Genomic DNA, 19365 nt, shown 5'->3' with positions numbered 1-19365 from the left:
CAACAATTATATCGTCAGTGTAAGTGCCATTTGTGTGTGAAAAATGCAAAAAATGTCACTGTCACTGACGATATCGTCGTTGTAATATATTTTACTGTTTTGAAACACTAATATTTGTGTTCAGCAAAGTCTTCCGAGTAAAACAGTACCCCCCATGTACAGGTTTCATGGTGTCTTGGAAAGTTACAGAGTTAAATATAGTGCTAGACAATGTAATTCCCTGAACTTTTGGCCTGGGCTGGCAGGCAGGTCCTGCAAATTGTAATTAATAAAATTACCTAATTATGTAAAATTATTACATAAATATATGCGTAGAATTATTATATATATATGTGTGTATATATATATGTGTGTATATATATGTATATAATTTTTTTTAATTATTTTTATTTATATATAGGTATATACATAGTGATATATACGTATATACTTATGTATATAGATATATATATTATTTCGTTCTACATGTATTTTGATATCAATATATATATATTAATTTTAAAATACAGTTAGAACGAAATTACGCATGTTTATATATTTTTTATCTATTTTTTTTTATTATTTTTTTATTATTTTTTTATTTATTTTTTTAACGTATTTATATATTTATTTATTTTTTATTATATATAAATATATATATAATGAAAATTATATATATATTTAATCAATATCATTGTACGTGTATTTTGATATTAATATATATATATAATTATGTATATATTAATATTAAAATACACGTAGACAGTGTATGCATATTTATGTGTATGTGTGTATATGTGTGTATATATATACTTAGATCATATATATAATAAATATATATATGATCTAAGTATATATAATTTATTTTTACACTGTTTTAACATTTTTTTTCAGACAGCAGGGGGAGTACCTGTCATTACAGGCACTCCCCCTGCTGGCAATGCCTTGGACGGCTATGCTGTCCATGTGATCGCGGGGTCCTCGCAAGGACCTCGCGATCACATGGCCCTGGGCGGCTGAAGAGGACGCAGGGGGACTCCCTGGGCTCCCAGGTAAGTCCCCCATACCGCGATCGCCGGCGTGGGATCGCCGGCGACCGGGTAAGTACATAAGATCGCAGGACGTACTATGCCGTCCTGCGGCTTTTAGAGCCACCAAAATAAGGACGGCATAGTACGTCCTGCGGTCTTAAGGGGTTAAACAAAATGGAGCAAACATTTTGCTCATATACAACAATGTAGAGCAGTTTTGTTCTAAGCTAACTATACACTGCTTTGTAAGTAAGAGATACAAGTGTCTATTCACTAAGTGCTAAGTACTTTGATTACATTTACTCCTGAGCTAATAATCTTCAAATAATGGCTACATTAAATATTAAAGGCATACTGAGTACAAGACTTCTACGTGGTATTTTAGTGTCCCCCACCCCTAGGTTTAGAACGGGTATATCATAGTTACCTTGCTCCAAGTAACAAACCTCACTGTAGCAGTCCTGCCTTCTCTAGTGCAAAACTGACCCATCTGGCATTGGTAATATTTTAACGAAGGTTTAGTGCAGAATTTGTTTTGTTACATATAATTTTACTTATATCAATAACTACACATAATGCTTGCACTCACTCAAATCCTCGGTGCCGGTATCTGGGTCACGCTAAAAGGACTACAACAATAAATAGACAAAAATAGACAAATGATACCGCACTCAAATAAGGAAAGATATAGTAAAGAGTTTTTAAATGTATTCACATAACATTGCCACTGTTGGTCAAGTCTGCAAGTAAATCTAACTGAACAAGCGGATAATCAAACATATATATATACAGTATCTCACAAAAGTGAGTACACCCCTCACATTTTGTAAATATTTTATTATATCTTTTCATGTGACAACACTGAAGAAATGACACTCTGCTATAATATAAAGCAGTATGTGTACATCCTGTATAACAGTGTAAATATGTGGTCCTCGCAAAATAACTCAACACACAGTCATTAATGTCTAAACCTTTGGCAACAAAAGTGAGTACACTCCTAAGTGGAACTGTCCAAATTGGGCCCAATTAGCCCTTTTCCCTCCCCGGTGTCATGTGACTCGTTAGTGTTACAAGGTCTCAGGTGTGAATGGGGAGCAGGTGTATTAAATTTGGTGTTATCGCTCTCACACTCTCTCATACTGGTCACTGTAAGTTCAACATGGCACCTCATGGCAAAGAATTCTCTGAGGATCTGAAAAAAAGAATTGTTGCTCTACATAAATATGGCCTAGGCTATAAGAAGATTGCCAAGACCTTGAAACCGAGCTGCAGCACGTTGGGCAAGATCATACAGTGGTTTCACAGGACAGATTCCACTAAGAACAGGCCTGGCCATGGTCGACCAAAGAAGTGGAGTGCACGTGCTCAGCATCATATCCAGAGGTTGTGTTTGGGAAATAGACGTATGAGTGCTGCAAGCATTGCTGCAGAGGTTGAAGGGGTGGGGGGTCAGCCTGTCAGTACTCAGACCATACGCCGCACACTGCATTAAATTGGTCTGCATGGCTGTCGTCCCAGAAGAAACTAAAGATGATGCATAAGAAAGCCCGCAAACAGTTTGCTGAAGACAAGCAGACTAAGGACATGGATTACTGGAACCATGTCCTGTGGTCCAATGAGACCAAAATAAACTTATTTGGTTCAGATGGTGTCAAGTGTTTGTAGCGCAACTAGATGAGGAGTACAAAAACAAGTGTGTCTTGCCTACAGTCAAGCAAGGTGGTGGGAGTGTCATGGTCTGGGCCTGCATGACTGCTGCCGGCACTGGGGAGCTACAGTTCATTTAGGGAACCATGAATGCTAACATGTACTGTTACATACTGAAGCAGAGCATGATTCCCTCCCTTTGGAGACTGGGCCGCAGGGCAGTATTCCAACCTAACGACCCAAAACAACTCCAAGATGACCACTGTCTTGCTAAAGAAGATGAAGGTAAAGGTTATGGACTAGCCAAGCATGTCTCCAGACCTAAACCCTATTGAGCATCTGTGGGGCATCCTCAAATGGAAGGTGATGAAGCGCAATGTCTCTAACATCCACCAGCTCCATGATGTTGTTATGGAGGAGTGGAAGAGGACTCCAATGACAACCTGTGAAGCTCTGGTGAACTCCATGCCCATGAGGGTTTAGGCAGCGCTGGAAAATAATGGTGGCCACACAAAATATTGCCACTTTGGGCCCAATTTGGACATTTCCACTTAGGGGTGTACTCACTTTTGTTGCCAACGGTCTAGACATTAATGGCTGTGTGTTGAGTTATTTTGAGGGGAAAGCAAGTTTACACTGTTATACAGGCTATACACTTTCTACTTTACATTGTAGCAGAGTGTCATTTCTTCAGTGTTGTCACTTGAAAAGATATAAAATATTTACAAAAATGTGAGGGGTGTACTGACTTTTGTGAGATACTGTAGTATGTATCCTAAGGGTGAAAGTGCATAACCTATGATAAAGTGCAGAGTGCCAAATACCAAGAACATAAGAAATTCATAAAGTGCTGCAAAATACAAAATTAAAATATACAGACTGTCAACATTCCTGTAAGACTAGAATATAGTCAACCAAATTGTATAAAGAAAACAGATTCAAGTAATCAGAAGTCCTATTGTTCCAGATACGATTCCCACTGGATAATACCCCAAAAGCCTAAATGGCTGATGTATTATTGTACTATGAATATTCCACTGTTAAGAACATAAAGTAGTTCAACAAATAAAAAATATATATATATATATATATATATATATATGCAACTTCAAAAATGAAAAATTACAGGAATAAATAAGTCTGAGACAGGAAACTATCCAAGCACGTAATTGAGTTTGATCTCACCCATGGCGAATTGTGAAGGAGTCCTTGCAGTCTCTTTTTTACCGCTGAAAACTGTCATTGAGTTTAAAGGAACACTATAGGGTTATGAACACAAACATGTATTCCTGACCCTATGGTGTTAAAACCCTCATCTAGCCCCTCCTTGCTCCCTAAATATAGTAAAATCTTACTTGTATTCAAGTGTGCAGCTGCTGCCTCTGCCCATGATCTGCCTGCTGTCTGCTGACCTCATCAGAGGTGGTGATCTGATGCAATCACAATGCTTCCCCATAGGATTGGCTGAGACTGTCAAGGAGGCAGATCATTGAATCAATCACCTCTAGTAGCCATCTAAAGAGTGGCCAGTATAATCATTCCCTTCAGGCTTTTTGCAGAAAAAGCTGTCTTTTCAGAGAAAATGCAGTGTTTACATTACAACCTAGTGATAACTCCTATCACTAGGTTGTAATGTAAACACTGCATTTTCTCTGAAAATACAGATTTTACTTCAAAAAGCCTGAAGGGAATGATTATACTCACCAGAACAAATACAATAAGCTGTAGTTGTTCAATTGACTACAGTGTCCCTTTAATGGGTACACAAAATCATGCAATTTACAGAATTTGGCCATTGACAAAAAAGACACAGAACCAGTGTCCTAGGCTATCAACAATCCCCACAGCAACCCCTCTACCTTAAAGCATAATTCTGGAAAACCTAGCTCCTTCGTTCCTAGTCCAAGTTCTCTTACTGACACACATAGCAGGATATAGTATATCAAAATCAATGTAGGCCCTGCAGGAGGAAATTAGATACACTATAGTGGTTATGGTGCTAGAAGCATCCCTTTTAAGAGATCATCACAACAACTATTATTGTCTTTAAAACTAAACCTTTTTGCTGTTGCCACAGATTTTAGCTAGTAAACACAGCTAAACATGCCCTCTAAAATGTTTCCAATACTAACAACATCTGAGAATATTTTGGAGAACAGCAATTTGTATAATTACTACATTAAAGGGATACTATAGTGCCAGGAAAACCTGTTTTCCTGGTACTATAGGGTTCATAGGTCCCCCCCCTCTCCCTTGTGGACCCCCCTCCCGCAGGGCTGAAGGGATTAAAAACCCTTCAGCCACTTACCTGAATCCAGCGCGATGTCCCTCAGTGCTGGGTCGGGCTCCACCCACACTCCTCCCCCGCCGACGGCAATGGCCATGCGTGCACTAGACCTCCCAATAGGAAAGCATTATTAAATGCTTTCCTATGAGGAAAATCTGACGCTGGAGGTCCGTGAGGACGTCCAGCATCAGATAAAGGACTAAAAGTCAGTTTGGATTCCGGAAGCCCTCTAGTGGCTGCTTGGTAGACAGCCACAAAGGGCAGACTTAGAGCTGCTATGTAAACATTGCAGTTCTCTTGAACTGCAATGTTTAACATTGCAGCACTAGGTGCAAAAGGATCACAGTACCCAGACTACCTCAATGAGCTGAAGTGGTCTGGGTGCCTAGTGTCCCTTTTAACTTTTTTTTTTTATTTTTATTTTTTTTAAAGCTTTGGATCAATGAAGGTTACAGAAGAGGCCAAAACACCTGGTGCATTTATTATGATAAATAATGCTGAATTGTGTTAAGGAACACACTGCAAAGACAAAAAAAACTAAAACAAAACCCAAGCATCAATATTTTCTGTTTGTAAATCATACTTTAAAATTGTATAAATTGAATCTTTATTCCATTAGATTACTGTAAATACTGTAGTGTAATAACAAGAAAAATAGGCAGATAAAGTAGCGGAGGGCATGAAACTAGCATTGTTTACTTGTCAGTTAGTTAAAAAATCTGTATTAATCATGCATGTGAAAAAACAACGCCAGATTAAAACTGAAAATTATTTTTATTATATAAGAAACATCACAATATTTTTGAAAACAATATATATATGCTATGTAGTATGTGTTAATTAAATAGAAATATTCCACCTGAATGGCAACCATTGTATGGTTTGTCTGTTCGTTGCCCATCTATGAATTTATATACGGCCCATCTATGGATTTATATATGAAATTTATATTGGGGTAACCATACCTTACTTTTTAATAGCCAAATATGGCAGTGTCCCTGTCCCCTTAACCCGGCAATGTAAAACATTGCAACTTCAGAGAAAGTATAATATTTACATTGCATGGCTAAGACAATCTATATTGTCTGACTTGCAGACAGCCACTAGAGGAGCTTTCTGGTGACTCTCAGAGTTTAACTCCATGAAATTACATTAGACATTCTCACGCTTTGCATGTGGACGTCAAGTGTCTTTAAATTCCCCATAGGAAAGTATTGATTCATTGCTGTCCTACGGGGAAGCTCTAATGTGTGTGTTTCTTTAAGGAGGCAACACAGTAAGATCTCCAATAGGAGAAGTATGTATTATTGCTGCTAACATTTTAGTGTTTAGATTTCACATGATACCACAGGTTACCGAATATCACTGGTATATGAATGAGTCCCAATGGCTGTATTTAGATCATATTTTAGAAAGAAGTCTTGTACTGCTAGTCACTGGGCCACAGTGAGGTTTCCTGTCATACAGGTACCTTTTAATCTAGGTTCTCCGTGTCTGTATCTCTGATTTATTTGGTTAGAAATGCAACTAATTGTTTAAATTATGACAATTATTAATACAGTATTGCAATGCGTTCAATTGAACCATGTACTAAGGTCTCTCTTTAAAGCCTGCAAAATTGCATGGTATTCACTAAAAAACATTTTTTTTCTCAAATTCATTATGAATGGCAAAACAGATAAAATAAATAGCTAAGCTTTGACAACAGCTGATTTTGAGACTTTTTCCAGATCAGCTGTTTTTTTGTCAATCTTTATATCTCATAAGATAGTAGCAGCCCAACATATCACATAGGAAGCAGTGGTACAAATAATTCAGACATGTCAGATACTGAGTTTAAAGTGATTTAACTGTCATTACAATCACATGTGAAACTGGCCAAAAAGAAAATCACACAAGCATACACACACATACATTCCACAGAACTGCTGTTCACACAAACATATACACACTCACATCCCACAGAACTGCAGCTTATGGAATTTATATATATATATATTTTTTTATTACACAATTCTTTGTAAACTCATATTTGCAATGCTTACAAAATTCCAACAGATCAGCTGTTTCTGAGATGATGGAGCACCTCAGAAACAGGCAAGGTTACTCAGAGCATGCTCTATTCACAGGCCAATGTTTGGTCGAACAATCAGACCTCTTGACAATGTCTGCATGCTTGACATATTGAGTTGAATCAACATAATTCCCCGTTTGACTCTTTGTGTTAACAAACAAGTTTACCTATTAAAGCAGCCACATTGTATGTTCTGTTATGACATGCAATACTCATGGAATTTAATGAAATGCTTAGAAATGTATCACCAATTAAACGTCTGAATAAAACAAAATGAAATTAGATTTAATTGAAAGGCCCTTAAGTACACTGACATTTCTAACCAGCTGGTAAAGAAAATGACAAGCAAACACTGTCGAAAAACAGTAGCAAAAACTGAAATTGTTGGAAACAGTTGAGTCTTCAGGGCATTGTAAACATTTGTTTTCAATCAGTGGCTCATTATGCAATTTGCCTGATATTTACTTTTTTCATTTTCTACACCATCATTTCTCAATTTACTGAATCTGTAAACTTTTTACTATAATTACAGTTAACGCAGTTTTAACATTGCATGTCCTCCCACTTATGGCCCCGGGGCCTGAATATGTCTGTCCTATAACAGCATTCTCAAGCAAGCATTATGCCTTTGCATTTACAGCTCATCTGTGTATACTTGGCTGTCAGAAAGGCCAGCGATACACAGAAGCCCCGTGGCAGCCAGTAGTAACATTTCAGTGAGTTTCATGGGCCTTCATGCATACTAACAGAACCAATGTGGAAATACTGCCCAGGGGGTCCCATTTCACTAAACAAGCAAACACCTCACTCGCCCAATGCACTCATTTACAGTAATATTTTGACTAACCACTCTTGCTACAATGGGCAAAACAGAACACAATGTGTATACTGTGAATTCTCCAGCAACATGTGAATTGATGTAGCTATTCCAGCGAATCAAACAATGAGGATCTGATTAAAAAACAAAAACAAAAAAAAACAACGAAAGTGGTTAGACATCATTATTTAATATAAACACAAACATATACAAATTGCAAATTATACACAAATCATAAACAGCATGGTCCTGGGGGTATTGTGCACTGTTCCAAGATGTTATACGCATGTGGCTTATTTACTAAACAGCAAACTGCAGTGAATTAACATTAAATGACAACATTTAGGCTGATATAGCCGAGTTGGAAAAAATCTCCACCACAGTTGCAGTCACCGCTTGTCTAATTAAATCTAAATCTGGAATTCATCATTGCTGTTTAGTAAATTATACAGGCTTCTTCACTGATCTATGAATTACAAATCAAATTTCCCATTTTAGGCCAAAATAGTAAAACTGGAAATAAAAAAAAAAAAAAAACTATAAAGTCAGCTATGTTTACAATTTGGCCAATTGTCCACAACTTTGAAATACACCATGGATTTCACAGTTTAGTAAATTTTTAACATCTTGTATGTTATGTTATCTGCGACTGAGCACTAGTGTGACTGTGCACATGGTTAACTGGTTGTAGTCATTTATAATGACATGTGACTGTCAAATGGAAGTATCACTTTTTTAGAGGAAGGAAACTGTGAACCCAAGAAAACATGCAGTAAAAAAAAAAAAAACTGAAGACGTTCAAGGAAAGCAAATCAAGAGGTATGGACTAGGAAATCATAAAATTCTAGATGAGCTAATGATTACAGCACTAACAATAATGTATAATGAAAATATCAAATCATTAAGAAATGTCATAACTGCACAGAAATATAATATACAGAATATATATTTTTGAATGGTAACGGACTTCATAGTAAAAAAAATGTTAATGATTTTTTCATGCTCTGTTTCTTGGGAGTGATATTTTTCATGTGAAATGTATCTCACAATTTATTTAAAGGGTCTCTCCTGCAGTGCCCACCTCCCTTCACCTCCCATTCCCGGTGGCATCTCCAGCATTCATATTTAGGGAGGGCACATGGGGGGCCAGTGACAAAAGTAGGGGGGCCGTTATAAAATGTGTGTGTATATGTATGTATATATATATATATATATATATATATATATATATATATATATATATATATATATACATATACATATACATATACATTGACACTTATATGAACCTTTTCCACATGGAATAAAACATTTATTGTAAAAAAAAATATTTCTTGTTTTCATTCTCTTCTTCAGCACCCACATTATTGCATAAAATGGACTTGCTCTTGCACCCACACTGCTCAGACAGGACTTGCACCTGCACACTGCACCATTATTATTTCTGAATAGGAAAATTGTATTTTAAACAGAATTAAGAAATATACTGTTCATATCCTGGAAACATAAAAAAAATAAAAAATATTTGCTCCTCATGCATAACCTGCCTGCTGTTTGGGGACAGAGAAGGCACCGCCACACCGGCAAGCTGTTTGGGGACATAGATAGCACCGGCAAACTGAGGACAGAGATGACAGTACTAAAAGTCTCTCAGTCCCATTTGCATTCCCCACATCAATTAGGGTAGTGTGGTCTGCATGGGGGCACAAAGTAATGTGAATAAATGACTTGAAGTGTTTAAAAATGGATGACGATGGGCATTTTCAAAACATAAATCTCATCTCCACGGTTTTGTTTTTTAATAATACTCATCATCCATTTTTTAACTCTCCAAGTCATTCAGTCACACTAGCATTATTCACCCCAACCCTTTCAGTCCACACTCACTTCAACAATTGATGTGGGTGGGGGACAATTTTAATGTGACTGAATGACTTGGAGAGTTAAAAATGGATGATGGTCATTATTATAAAAACCTGTCACTGACCCTGTCAGTTTAAACCTGTCATTATTCAATACCCCAGATATTTCTGGTATGGAACTGTTGACACCAATAAAGAAAATGGATACTATCCCATTATCCCAACAAAGTAAATGGCTGCTGGGCAAGCTGCACTAGACTGCCATGACAATGTAAAATTCATTACATGCAGTCTACCATGACAATATAAAACTCACCACATCGTGGATGAATTAATAACATTAATAATATGAAGAAATGCGTTTTATATTGTCAAAGCAGACTTCATGTTATGAATTTTACATTGTCATGTCATGGATTTCTAATGCAACTTTGTAACATACATTGTGCACAGTAGCCATTTTCTTTATTGACGTGAACAGTTTCAAATCAGAAATACCTAGGTTATTAAATAATTAATAATAAAAGCCCCTGGACTTTTTGCCTCCAAGAAACGCCCCAGTAAGAGCTAGAAATCTTTAAAGTAAACAACTATACTATAAAAATGAAACCTCTTTTGAGGCTGTGTGTGTCACGGCAAGGGGGGATGTGGCAAGAGCTGCAAAAACAAAGTGTTTTAACTCCTAAACTGCAGGGGCATGATTTACACACCAGAACTTCTTCAGTAAACTTAAAGGACCACTGTAGGCACCCAGCTCAATGAAGTGGTCTGGGTGCCAGGTCACCCTAGTTTTAAACCTGCAGCTGAAAACTTAGCAGTTTCTGAGAATCTGCTATGTTTACACTGAGGGTTAATCCAGCCTTTAGTGGCTGTCTCACTGACAGCCACTAAAGGCCGCTTCTGTGATTTACACGGAGTAAATCATACTTATTTGACGCTGGACGACCTCACTCCAAGAGCCTATAGTGCCAGGGTTTGTTTTCTTGGCACTATAGGATCCCTTAAAATGTGTGCCCTGACCTGCCTATGACCTGTATAAAAGTTGGTGAATCCATTACCAACACAAACTAAAATGACTTGTTTCATTGTTATACGCACAATGAACCACAATGGTCTACAGTCTCCGGTAAGTAAGGCTCCTCTCTGCCTGCTTGCTCTGCTCCCCTCCACTTACTCTGCTCCCCCTAATTCAAGTAACTTGCTCTGCTCTCTGCTCCCCTCTACTTGCTCTGCTCCCCCTTAATTCAAGTTACTTGCTATGCTCCCCTCTACTTGCTCTGCTCCCCCTTAATTCAAGTTACTTGCTACGCTCCCCTCTACTTGCTCTGCTCCCCCTTAATTCAAGTTACTTGCTCTGCTCCCCTCTACTTGCTCTGCTCCCCGTACTTGCACTGCTCCACCGTACTTGCACTGCTCTCTGCTCCGCCTTACTTGCTCAGCCCCCCTTACTTACTATGCTCTGCTTTACTTACTCAGCCCCCCTTATATACTCAGATGCCCACCCCTTATTTGTTCAGCCTCTCCCATACTTGCTCACCCCACCCATATTTTCTCAGCCCCCCCTTAAATACTCAGTTGCCCATCCCCCTTATTTGCTCACCCCACCCCCCTTATATGCTCAGGCCTCCCTTACTTGCTCAGTCCCCCCCTCCCTTATATGCTCAGCCTCCTCTCCTCCTTATATGCTCAGCCTCCCCCCTCCCTTATATGCTCTTCCCCCCATCCTTATATGCTCAGCCTCCCCCATCCTTATATGCTCAGCCTCCCCCCATCATTATATGCTTAGCCTCCCCCCATCCTTATATGCTCAGCCTCCTTCCATTCTTATATGCTCAGCCTCCCCCCTCCTTATATGCTCAGCCTCTCCCCCTCCCTTATATGCTCAGCCTCTCCCCCGTCCCTTATATGCTCAGCCTCCCCCCTTATATGCTCAGCCTCTCCCCCCTCCTTATATGCTCAGCCTCTCCCCCCTCCTTATATGCTCAGCCTCTCCCCCCTCCCTTTTATGCTCAGCCTCCCCCCTCCCTTATATGCTCAGCCTCAGGCCCCCTCCCTTATATGCTCAGCCTCTCCCCCCCTCCCTTATATGCTCAGCCTCTCCCCCCCTCCCTTATATGCTCAGCCTCTCCCCCCCTCCCTTATATACTCCGCCTCTCCCCCCTCCCTTATATGCTCAGCCTCCCCCCCCTTATATGCTCAGCCTCTCCCCTCCCTTATATGCTCAGCCTCTCCCCCCCTCCCTTATATGCTCAGCCTCTCCCCCCTTATATGCTCAGTCTCTCCCCCCCTCCCTTATATGCTCAGCCTCACCCCCCCCTTATATGCTCAGCCTCTCCCCTCCCTTATATGCTCAGCCTCTCCCCCCCTCCCTTATATGCTCAGCCTCTCCCCCCTTATATGCTCAGCCTCTCCCCCCTCCCTTATATGCTCAGCCTCACCCCCCTCCCTTATATGCTCAGCCTCTCCCCCCCTCCCTTATATGCTCAGCCTGTCCCCCCTCCCTTATATGCTCAGCCTCTCCCCCCCTTATATGCTCAGCCTCTCCCCCTCCCTTATATGCTCAGCCTCTCCCCCCCTCCCTTATATGCTCAGCCTCTCCCTCCCCCCTCACTTACATGCTCAGCCTCTCCCCCCCCCCCCCCTTTATATGCTGAGCCTCAGGCCCTTTCTTACCTGCTGTACTTTCCTCTTCTCTTCCTCTTGCTCTTCTCCTCAGTGCTCTCTGCTCACTGCTTCCCTGCTTAGTGCTTTGCTGCTTGCTCTGACTTTCAGCCTTTCAGGGTCTTCTTTTTTCGCCCTTCTCAATCTTCTTGCTCTGCACAGTGCGGCTGCCTCTAAGGTGTGGCCCACTACTCCGCGTGCATGTTGCAATGTCCGCTCCTGCGCAGCTCCCTCCCTCTCTATGAATGTTCCCCTAAAGGTCACATGGTGGCGCCAGTCTGGCGGACAGCCGAGCCACCGGAATTACAGAAACTACATCATCAGTGAAGTTCTGACAGAGAGGTGAGACTCTCCCTCGCGGCTGTCAGAACTTCACTGATAATACAAACAGCGGCCGGCGCCACGCTGGCTGACTGAACCAGGCAGAGAGCCTGGCAATTATTTTATTGCCACTAACTCCACATGATATATAACTTTATTAAATTGGGGGGGCACAAGGGGGGGCACAGCCTGACCTAGGGGGGCCTTGGCCCCCTCTGGCCCCCCCCTAGCGACGCCACTGCGCCATTCCATGTTGCTAAAAGGGTTAAAACCCTTAGCTGAATCCAGCGCCGATGTCCCTCTGCGCTGGGTCAGGCTCCTCCCCTACCGACGTCAGCTGGCAGGGGAGACCTAATGTGCATGCGCAGCAATTGCCGCGCGTGCGCGCATTAGACCTCCCCATAGGAATGCATTATTCAATGCTTTCCTATGGGGATTACGGCGATGCTGGAGGTCCTTATGCATAGTGTGAGGACGTCCAGCGTAGTTTAAAACACTTTTCGTGTTTTAAGAAGCCAGAAGTCCCTCTAGTGGCTGTCTGATAGACTGCCACAAGAGGAGGACTTAGCACTGCAAGGTAATTATTGCAGTTTATAAAAACTGCAATAATTACACTTGCAGAGTTAAGGGTGATGTGAGTTGGCACTCAGACCAATTCAATGGGCAGACGTGGTCTGGGTGCCTGGAGTATCCCTTTAAGGCAGTGCGAAGGTATTTGACATATTCTTTTTTGGAGTTCAACATACAAATATGAAAAATGAGAAGGTATTATTACTGTAACTAAAATTTCCTCTTGCAGTTTATTGCGTTGATTACTTTTTTTTCAGACTGCAACTGGTTAGTACATGTCTTCCATTATAGGAAGATATGTAAAGAGCAATTTTAGGGCAATGTTCCAAAATTGAAACAATTAGCAGGAACATTCTATTGGTTTCCATGGTCACTGCTCAACATTTAAAACATTGCCCCTGATATATTGAATACATATTCAGATATATTCATTGTGCATCATACAACAGGAAAAGGGGAAAAGGTGCAATTATTTACTGATGATACTCCATGTAAGATAGCAAATAATAAAAATGAAAATCTATATTCATTTTGCTCAACCATTGTTTACATAAACAATAAAAGTAGGTCATATGTTGGTATGTTTACATATTGCTAAATAATCAAAACATATGATAATTCAGTGCTCAAACAAACATTGCATTTATTAATTTTTTTGACCTTGAATTTCTGCTGTTTTGAGTTGCTTCAGTATAGACATCTGTGGAGTGTTTCGTGCTCATGCATGTCATGAATTTTGGATATATGACATCAACTGTATTCTGAACTTCTAGTGCATATTATTCATTTAGAAAACTAATTAACCAAACAGACAGGCAATTCTACATGCCGAACCTTGACGTGAAATACATTGGTTTAAATTTGGTGATTGAAAAGTACTGACAGCAATACCGGATTTAATATAAAATAATAATTTTATGAGTCATTTTTTTAAGACAGGGAATTTAATGTCTGATAATGTTACTAGTCTTAAACATCTTAAATGATGGTATCCATGTGTAACTGAGATAAGAACATTTGGGGGCTATTTAGTTAGGGGAAATTTGTTTTGAATTTAAAACCAAACCTGCAAAAATATGTCAAAGGTGTCATACTTTCCAACTTAACTGGATTGTAAACTTAATTATATTGTAATAAATATGCATATTATGTTCAATTCAAGATTTAAGTCAACCCCTTCTTTTCCTTTCTAGTGGGACAATACCATGGCACTGAAATATCTATGGCAAGAGTGAATTCACACCTAGAGCTGATTATATATATATGTATATATATATAAAATTAGCATCCTCCATAATGCAATGCCTTGATTAATGCTCATTAAAATTTAAAGCACACTGTTAAATATTCCAAATAAAAGAGCAATGCTTTGTATGGCGATGTACTGTAAGTTTCTGTCAGGGACCGAGCACATATTAAAACTCGTGCTTCACAATTGATGGAAATAAATCTCAGTTCTATAGTCCAGAGACTTCAGTTTAATCAATATCATCAGAAACGTGGCCTTTCGAGAAATTCAAGCCAGTAGAAAAGGCATAATAAAAAAAATCCCTGATATGATTGTAATTAAATGATTTAAAGAATATATTGAACACCTAAAAATATTTAATAATATAAGTAACAGCACTTAATAATAACGAGACATTATTATTTAATTATTTATATAGCGCCAGCAAATTACGTAGCGCTGTACAATGCCAGGTTTATTGCTAATTTGCACCCACATAATTCAGTCATGAAAGTTCTGAACAAACAAACAGATGGCGAACAAAGTCCAACTTGTGGATCCTTCTTGAAACTTAGTATTGCCAGGTTGCACAGGGGTAAGGATTATACTGTGACGACTATGAGTATCTATTGATTTTCTATGACAGCATTCTAATAGGAATTCTCCAAACTATTGCATAAAAACATTTGTTTACAATGGGCACAAATAGCCTTCAACTCATACATGCAGTAAAAATTGTATTAAAGTTAAGGTTCCCATATGTTGCAATACACAGGTCCTCATAAAAGAATGCTTGACATAATGCAGAAGTCAATGTAGTCAAATAAGGTAAAGGAGCATAATAGCATATAGTTCTACTCTAGGGTGATCTTTGGGATGCAGTGATAGGGCTATGCTGCGGATAAGCCATCATTTATAGATTTAGCAGAAGGGTGGCTATGTATATATATTTATATAGAAAATACACTATATAAATACATATTTTGGTAACTCCTATGTATCTAGTTAAAGAAATAGAAAGAAAACCAAAGGAATATGCCTACATGGACTGTAAATGAACAAGTGTTCAAACTGTACATTATAAGAGCTCCAAGTCACCAGCGATAAGAGCAGGATACTTTTACTGGGCACTGGCAGAATAAGCAGGCAGAGTGAGTCATACACACAGACTATCAGCAACAGTTTGTGGTTTATTTCTTCATAGCTCTTACCCACAAGCAACAGATCTCTGTTTATTGGCTTGTGAGACTCAAGCACGCCCAGCTGCTATTTCTGAAATCTCTTTCACTTGTCTTCAGGCCTAAAACAAGTGATGAGGCTATTTAAGTGAGTAGTGAATAGAGTACACTACAAAAGGGGACAATGCTAATAGTGCAACTATGGGGCAAAGCACCACAACTGGAGCAATCAGTGGGACCATTCTATTTGTTTCCATGGTAACTGCTCATCTCTAGAACTTTGCTGTGCAATTAGTTTGAGACATCAGTCCCAATTGCCCCCTGTAATAAATAATGCCACATCAAAACATAAGAAATTCACAATAACTATTTCACAGCCACAATCCATGCATGTTTGACACGCAATTCCTTTCGTAATACATGAACAGTTTTCTTGTTTAAAGTTTATGCAAGGAGTCACCACTTGAAAAAGATAATATGCCATAATGATTCAAACAACATCTCCAACAAAATTTAATACACACAACTGCAAGAACTCATTTTTTTCTATGTGCCACAGGTTGCACAGTATATGGGTTTTTGGTAAACATCAGTTCTTTGGGTGGGCTCTCAATGTAATGCATGCAACGTTGAAAATGTACTTTATTACAAAAATATATATATTTTTTTGCTCTTTTTCCCAGCTTATTTTGGGTGCACATATAATTTGCTGTCATTTTTAGAAATCAGAAGGTAAAGTGGTATAAGCTACTGTACTGCACATCTGCAGCAAAGATAATATCTTGCACATTACATATAACTTAAAACATTTACTTTGAATCATTTTTTAACCAGTTTCCATTATTTAGAGATTACAGATGCAAGAAAAATAATGTTAGATTTACTCACACAAAGACGTGGTAGACAAAAGCCCAGCCCCTGGGTCTTTCAAGCACGTTGTACAGGTAGTTCTGTAGCCTCCTGTACTTGACGTTCCTTCTGCAGGTTTGGCTGCTGTTATAAGATAGTGGCTTCCCCAGCAAGCTCATGCGAGCTCCCTGCTTCCCCCTGCGACTTTCCTGCAAGGTACCTCCTGCTCCAATACCTCCCCTGGCTGCTTCTCCTGTCCCCAGCAAAAGCAAGCCGTCTCCCCGATTGGAGTTCAACAACACCCTGTTCCCTCGGCCGGACTCCACATCCTTCATGCCGTAGTAGCGGTCTCTACCTCGTCCTCTCCCTCCAGTTCTGCTCTTCATCCAGAGCCCGGAGCCTCCCTCATCACCTCCACCATGGTTGCGGGGCATGGCATCACCGGTGCGTACGAAGAGGGCAGAGCAAGCTGCTCGGGGGGCATACAAAGGACAGGGCTGGGGGCAACGTGTCCCTGCCCCTTGGTTTCGGAAAAGCACAAGGGATTCAGGCTGAGTCTGCTTGTCAGATGAAATCAAAAGAAATCAGCAAAGACTTGGATTCAGAAGGCATAAAAAGAATGATTACTTGATGTGCTCAGTTGAAATAACTGGCATCAATTCTCTCCTCTCTTTAAAGTGAACCTCACAAAACAGCAGCCTTTAGATCTTTAGCTCTTGAGACAGAACACTTTGCTTCCTGGGAGATACCAGAGTGAGAATCTACGAGTCACACAATTGCCTTATTCTGTTTAAGAGCACAGTAGCTGCACTAGACAGCTCCAAATCTCCCACAGAGTCCTCTTGCTCCAGATGTTAACTGGGTTTGACTTTGCCTCTTGTTATAAGGAGTGCTTCCCTGCTCTTCTCTCTGAGTGTACCATGTCCAATTGCTTCTGTCTAAAGCAAAGAACTGCATGAGCTTGCTCTCTCTGTAACGGAAACTCAGCTCACACGAGGTTACAGACCCGTCAAGATTTTCTCAGATCAGAGTCTGTTTTCTTATCATCTTTCTGCAGATTAACACAGATGCTGAATCTTGGACTCCAGGGCTGGTTAAACGGCACCAGGATGCTGCCAACCTGTGCGACCCTTTTACAAAGCGACAGATTAATCCAGCAAGATCCCCTTATATCAACTGGTCCAATTTCCTTGCAGAGCTCAATAGAAAAACAGATTTTTTTTTTCATGTGCTGGTCAGTGATGGGGTGATGGGGTCTGCTTTCATCAGCAGCCAATACTCCAGAAATGGCAAATTCAACATAAATATATATCACAAGATCTGATGTAAAGGAAGCTGATCTCTCTCCTGGAGCTGAACACAGAGCGGAATTCCCTTGCTCAAATGCCTGATCTGTGTGCAGGAGGGGCCAGTGCCCTCAATACAAACACAAGAGACCAAGAGATCATATAGCTTTGTACATCCACCAGGTTGCTGTACGAAACCCTCAGTAACATTGGAACATAGAATACAAGCTGTCAAGAGTTCAGAAACCCCTCTGCAACTTCTAAGCAGCTGCAAATCTTCCCCACCCAACTTTTGGAATGGAGCTAAGTGACTGCTGGAGCACAGTGCAGTCGTAACAATATTGCAAGTCTGCTCGTACACTTCCCCACTGCCTTGTGTGAGCACCGAGCAGCAGCCAGAAGCTACTTCTCCCGGTGCTCCTGCTGCTGACACGGAGGCTGATGTAGGAGTGGAGGAGGGGGGAGTGGGGGAATGAACAGAAGCATTTAACACTGCAACTATGGACTGAGCTGTGGGGGGAGGCTGCTGGCTGAATTCCTCCTTACCAAGGCAGAAGTTCTTCTTCTGTTCCCCTTTCCCTTTAGACACATTTTATAACAGGCTGCCAACTATGTATTTCTGACAGTGTGTGAATGTGCTGGCCTCCTGAGACACAGGTGCAACTATGACAAGAAAGTTGGGGGAGGAGATAGAAACGTTGCTTCCATATTACAAGTGCATCGAAGGCAGTCCCTGGCATTTGGGCAGACGGCTTTCCTGTGAGCAGTGTGTGTCAGCCTGTCTGTCTCTGCTGTACACTCCTGCTTCATGGTTTTATTGCAAATTGATTAAGAAGGGCTGATTGACTGAGAAAACACCAGCAATGCAAACTGTCCAGTTTATTGTATTTAGGCAAACCCATAAGGAGGGGAATGAAAAGAAAGCATATTTCTAGAAAAGTTGACTTTGGATTACGTTTGTGTATGTTAAAGGGCATTTTGCTTTAACTATGTGTAATGCTGATGTGTGAAGAAACACCAGAGGAAATCACAAGAGCACTACAAGAGTTAACACTGTGCTTGTTACATAAATACACTTATTTATATCATCAACCTATTGTTCCTGTAACATTTTAATGCTGTTGTCTCATTTATTGATACATTTTCCCCTTTTATAATATTGTAAAGCGCTGCGGATTAAGTTGACGCTATATAAATACCAATAATAGCAATAATATATTATATTTTCCGGATATGTATAGAACATAATAATAATAATAATAATAATAATAATAATGTATAATAGTGAATCACAAAAAAATTAAAAAAAATATAAAAAAATATATATACTTGTGTGTGTGTGTGTATAAGCAGGGACTTGCTTATTTAACGATCAGCAGGCACAGTTCATGGAGATCTGTTGACCCTTAATTCTCAGGAAATACCCACAGAGACAGGTCATGGTGATTGCTGGGAGAGATCAGAAAGGACATTTCTATCCTGGAAGCACAATTTCTGTACAGTCATAAGATCTCCTTTCCAGAAGATCAATTAAACCTGCTAACTTTGAAAGCTATTTTTAGATATAAGCTT

The 19365-nt window shown here is 39.9% G+C and overlaps 1 protein-coding gene across 2 annotated transcripts in view; it reads right to left on the bottom strand.

The window, feature by feature from the left end:
- KCNQ5 (potassium voltage-gated channel subfamily Q member 5) overlaps positions 1-18193 on the bottom strand; it is a 608771-nt gene extending 590578 nt beyond the window's left edge. For both annotated transcript variants that reach the window (XM_063442990.1, XM_063442991.1), the window contains exon 1: positions 16547-18193. In XM_063442990.1, coding sequence (XP_063299060.1) covers positions 16547-16941 — 395 coding nt within the window. In that variant the 5' untranslated portion in view covers positions 16942-18193. The remainder of the gene's footprint in view (positions 1-16546) is intronic.
- Positions 18194-19365: the final 1172 nt, after the last annotated feature.

The sequence above is a fragment of the Pelobates fuscus genome, chromosome 2 (genome assembly GCF_036172605.1).
Source record: "Pelobates fuscus isolate aPelFus1 chromosome 2, aPelFus1.pri, whole genome shotgun sequence".
Lineage (NCBI taxonomy): Eukaryota > Metazoa > Chordata > Amphibia > Anura > Pelobatidae > Pelobates > Pelobates fuscus.
Note: the sequence above shows the minus strand (reverse complement) of the source record. Positions and strands in the feature narration are given on the sequence as shown.